Below are 5,000 nucleotides of genomic sequence, written 5' to 3' on the forward strand. Positions count from 1 at the left end.
ACATCTATTGCGACATCTTCTGTTCATCCAGAACCTTCCTTCAACATACACACTGTCCGGTTGTTCTTCGTTAACGAAATGAACTCCATCCTAAACGGCTTCTGCATCATCTCCAGCATCCATTGCACTGAAAACACCGTGGAAAATGATAGACTTTAATGAATAAAAGCACTTTTCTCGCTGGAGCAACTTACCGAACTGCAACCGCGCTAACACTTTGACAGGTTCACTGTGTTGTACCGATTGGACGCCGAGAACCGATGAAAAAGTCCCAAAAAAGTCGTGATTTTCTCCCAATTCCGCCGTACCGATTCAAATGTCTACGTGGGAAAGTACGCCGTTTTTGTAGGACAAAGGTGTACTTTTGTCCTGGGAAAAAAGTGCGACTTTATCCCACGATTGGCAGTATGGGACGGTGTAAAAACGGCCTCGAATCGGTTCCAGTCCAACCGGTGCGGTATTGGTACTGTTTCTGAAGGGTTTGTTTTGAGAAGCAGAAAACTAATTTCAGATAATTGTATTTTTGAAACATTTTATGTATTTTAGCATATTATATATCACTTTTATAACAACACTGAATCACATTCGGGTCACAGGAAAGCGCTGAACAGCCGAGGAAACAGCTTTCAGCGATATCTTCTGTTCATCCAGAACCTTCCTTCAACATACACACAGTCAGGTTGTTCTTCGTTAACGAAATGAACTCCATCCTAAACGGCTTCTGCATCATCTCCAGCATCCATTGCACTGAAAACACCGCGGAAAATGATAGACTTTAATGAATAAAATCACTTTTCTCGCTGGAGTAACTTACCAAACTGCAACCGCGCTAACACTTTGACAGGTTCACTGTGCTGTACCGATTGGACGCCGTTAACCGATGAAAAAGTCCCAAAAAAGTCGTGATTTCCTCCCAATTCCGCCGTACCGATTCAAATGTCTACGTGGGCGAGGATGGAAAGTACGCCGTTTTTGTAGGACAAAGGTGTACTTTTGTCCTGGGAAAAAAGTGCGACTTTATCCCACGATTGGCAGTATGGGACGGTGTAAAAACGGCCTCGAATCGGTTCCAGTCCAACCGGTGCGGTATTGGTACTGTTTCTGAAGGGTTTGTTTTGAGAAGCAGAAAACTAATTTCAGATAATTGTATTTTTGAAACATTTTATGTATTTTAGCATATTATATATCACTTTTATAACAACACTGAATCACATTCGGGTCACAGGAAAGCGCTGAACAGCCGAGGAAACAGCTTTCAGCGATATCTTCTGTTCATCCAGAACCTTCCTTCAACATACACACAGTCAGGTTGTTCTTCGTTAACGAAATGAACTCCATCCTAAACGGCTTCTGCATCATCTCCAGCATCCATTGCACTGAAAACACCGCGGAAAATGATAGACTTTAATGAATAAAATCACTTTTCTCGCTGGAGTAACTTACCAAACTGCAACCGCGCTAACACTTTGACAGGTTCACTGTGCTGTACCGATTGGACGCCGTTAACCGATGAAAAAGTCCCAAAAAAGTCGTGATTTCCTCCCAATTCCGCCGTACCGATTCAAATGTCTACGTGGGTACTTTTGTCCTGGGAAAAAAGTGCGACTTTATCCCACGATTGGCAGTATGGGACGGTGTAAAAACGGCCTCGAATCGGTTCCAGTCCAACCGGTGCGGTTTTGGTACTGTTTCTGAAGGGTTTCCCACGTAGACATTTGAATCGGTACGGCGGAATTGGGAGGAAATCACGACTTTTTTGGGACTTTTTCATCGGTTAACGGCGTCCAATCGGTACAGCACAGTGAACCTGTCAAAGTGTTAGCGCGGTTGCAGTTCGGTAAGTTGCTCCAGCGAGAAAAGTGATTTTATTCATTAAAGTCCATCATTTTCCACGGTGTTTTCAGTGCAATGGATGCTGGAGATGATGCAGAAGCCGTTTAGGATGGACCCGAGGATGGAAAGTACGCCGTTTTTGTAGGACAAAGGTGTACTTTTGTCCTGGGAAAAAAGTGCGACTTTATCCCACGATTGGCAGTATGGGACAGTGTAAAAACGGCCTCGAATCGGTTCCAGTCCAACCGGTGCGGTATTGGTACTGTTTCTGAAGGGTTTGTTTTGAGAAGCAGAAAACTAATTTCAGATAATTGTATTTTTGAAACATTTTATGTATTTTAGCATATTATATATCACTTTTATAACAACACTGAATCACATTCGAGTCACAGGAAAGCGCTGAACAGCCGGGGAAACATCTTTCTGCGATATCTTCTGTTCATCCAGAACCTTCCTTCAACATACACACAGTCAGGTTGTTCTTCGTTAACGAAATGAACTCCATCCTAAACGGCTTCTGCATCATCTCCAGCATCCATTGCACTGAAAACACCGTGGAAAATGATGGACTTTAATGAATAAAATCACTTTTCTCGCTGGAGCAACTTACCGAACTGCAACCGCGCTAACACTTTGACAGGTTCACTGTGCTGTACCGATTGGACGCCGAGAACCGATGAAAAAGTCCCAAAAAAGTCGTGATTTCCTCCCAATTCCGCCGTTACCGATTCAAATGTCTACATGGGGAGTTCATTTCGTTAACGAAGAACAACCTGACTGTGTGTATGTTGAAGGAAGGTTCTGGATGAACAGAAGATGTCGCAATAGATGTTTCCCTGGCTGTTCAGCGCTTTCCTGTGACTCGAATGTGATTCAGTGTTGTTATAAAAGTGATATATAATATGCTAAAATACATAAAATGTTTCAAAAATACAATTATCTGAAATTAGTTTTCTGCTTCTCAAAACAAACCCTTCAGAAACAGTACCATTACCGCACCGGTTGGGCTGGAACCGATTCGAGGCCGTTTTTACACCGTCCCATACTGCCAATCGTGGGATAAAGTCGCACTTTTTTCCCAGGACAAAAGTACACCTTTGTCCTACAAAAACGGCGTACTTTCCATCCATGGGATCCTTGGGAAGTCGAGCAAAAAACTATCGTTTTTATTTCGTTCGTTGTATCGTTTATATCGTTTATCTCGTTTTTTCAAAACCCCGTTCAAAACACGCAACAAAAAGCCGTTGCGTGTGCTCAAACCAGCTGGTGGGCTGGTGTCAAGACTCAGAGAACCGTTCGGGTGGAAGCAGAAAACGACTTCACGACTGAAACGACTGAAACTTGGAACTTCTTCGCCGTTACGACGACACTAGACTCGTTTATTAAGTGTTTCCACAAAAAAGAACAACTTACAAACGCAACCTACGAACTATCACGGACGCCGCCTAGGTCAACAAACGTCTTTGAGGCGTTGTGCCTTTTCTGTGTTGCTCCAATCTTCAGCTTCCACATTAAGTTCTTGTTTGCTTGCTCACCACCGCAGTAGTGGATTTTAAGAACATTCAGCCTTTCGCAGGTCATTTGGCAGGAGGTAGCGAGGCGCGAATTTTGGTCACTCTGGTTCCTCTAGCAAAGTTGTGGCGGCTCAATGCGGTCAATAGCCTAGCTGTTCATTTTCCTAACTTCGTCCTTGCTTTTAGGCAGTTCACTGATAATTTCCTTAAAACTACCTGACGTAGGTAGTTAACCTACCTACCTCACTAGAAACTAACTACACTACACTAACTAACTACATAAACGTCTATAATTCGCCCGACTTTTTTCGCCGCCCAGTACGCCGTTCCTCCCTATCTACACCCACTCAAATAGCGCCGGCCGCTCTTGCTGTTAATTGCTTGCTGAAGTTCCCAGACGAAAGGAACTCAACCAGCTCTGGTACGCCCGGAGAGGCTAGTGCCGGCGGCTGACTTTGAGAAAACGTCCCAGTACTGGCAAAGCAGTCGACGGTCGGTTGGTCTCTTTTCTGCTGTCCGATCCGACCTGCGATGGTGGCCAGTGGGATATGCTGGTTAATCTGATCAACAAGCACGGACCAATGCCGAAGAAGTGCTTCCCGGAGAGCTACAGCTGTGAGGCGAGCACTCGTATGAACTCGGTCATTAAGAGCAAGGTACTGATTGATTAAACGGCTAGTTTGCGTTCGGTATCCCATGAATGTCCCTGAACTTTTCATGCATTTTTAATAGCTTCGCGAATACGCCAAGGATCTGCGTCAGCTGGTGGCAGACGGTGCGACTGATGACGAGATCACGGAGAAGATCCGGGAAGCAGATGAACGAGATCTACAATGTTGGCATTTGTCTCGGTATACCGCCGGAAAAGTTTACGTGGGAGTGCTACGACAAGTCGAAGAAGTATCTAACGATCGGACCGATCGGACCGATCGTTTTATCGAAAAGTACGTCAATCGACGACGTTCCTCGCAGCTCGAACCTGTACGGACGGTCGTTCACCGTCGAGACAAGCGGTACACTGGCCAGTAGGAAGGCGAAGGTGATAGCGATCGTCCAGCGATGGATCCAACACATTTTCCTGTCCCGAAAGGTCCACTCCTGCTCCTGGCTTGCACAGATTGGCACGCCTGACGGGAATAGGCACCTCAAAGTACTTTTCTTAGCGACTGTTTTGCTGGCCGTGGTAAATAACTGCGAACAAAATTTCCATTCCAGCCATCTCGCGTCACGATCGAACGAACCTTGCTGATCGAACACAAAGCTAATGATGCCAATTGAATGTCTCCAAATTACTGGGAACGCGCAGTGCCGATCCGATTAGCATCCATGCCCTCCGTTCGCGAAAAAATATGTCGACTCATCGGTCGAATCACAGGTGTGGCTATAGGTTGTTTGCTTTCTCATGGATTTAACTATAAGCCGGTAAGTATAAAAGCCTCAAAACACCCGATGGAATCATTCGATTGTGCAATTCAAAACCGAAAGACAGCATGGCGTCTCCATTAGTGCTTCCGCTAGTGGTACTCTCCATCATGATTGGATTGTCCCACAAAGTGTACAGCGCGGTAAGTAGCCGGATCCATTGTATTCTACCTTGCACTTTACTCTCTCGTCGTTTATGAAACAGCGGATTAACATGACGATGTTTGGAAA

At 45.1% G+C, this 5,000-nt stretch overlaps 1 protein-coding gene across 1 annotated transcript in view; it reads left to right on the plus strand.

The window, feature by feature from the left end:
* The first annotated feature begins 4,820 nt into the window (after nucleotides 1–4,820).
* The window catches only part of LOC125952659 (uncharacterized), a 743-nt gene continuing 563 nt past the window's right edge, over nucleotides 4,821–5,000 (plus strand). The window contains exons 1-2 of the mRNA XM_049682272.1: nucleotides 4,821–4,912; nucleotides 4,975–5,000. The exon at nucleotides 4,975–5,000 is cut by the window's right edge and continues 313 nt beyond it. Coding sequence (XP_049538229.1) covers nucleotides 4,838–4,912; nucleotides 4,975–5,000 — 101 coding nt within the window. The 5' untranslated portion in view covers nucleotides 4,821–4,837. The remainder of the gene's footprint in view (nucleotides 4,913–4,974) is intronic.

Source organism: Anopheles darlingi, chromosome 2 (genome assembly GCF_943734745.1).
Source record: "Anopheles darlingi chromosome 2, idAnoDarlMG_H_01, whole genome shotgun sequence".
NCBI classification, from domain to species: domain Eukaryota; kingdom Metazoa; phylum Arthropoda; class Insecta; order Diptera; family Culicidae; genus Anopheles; species Anopheles darlingi.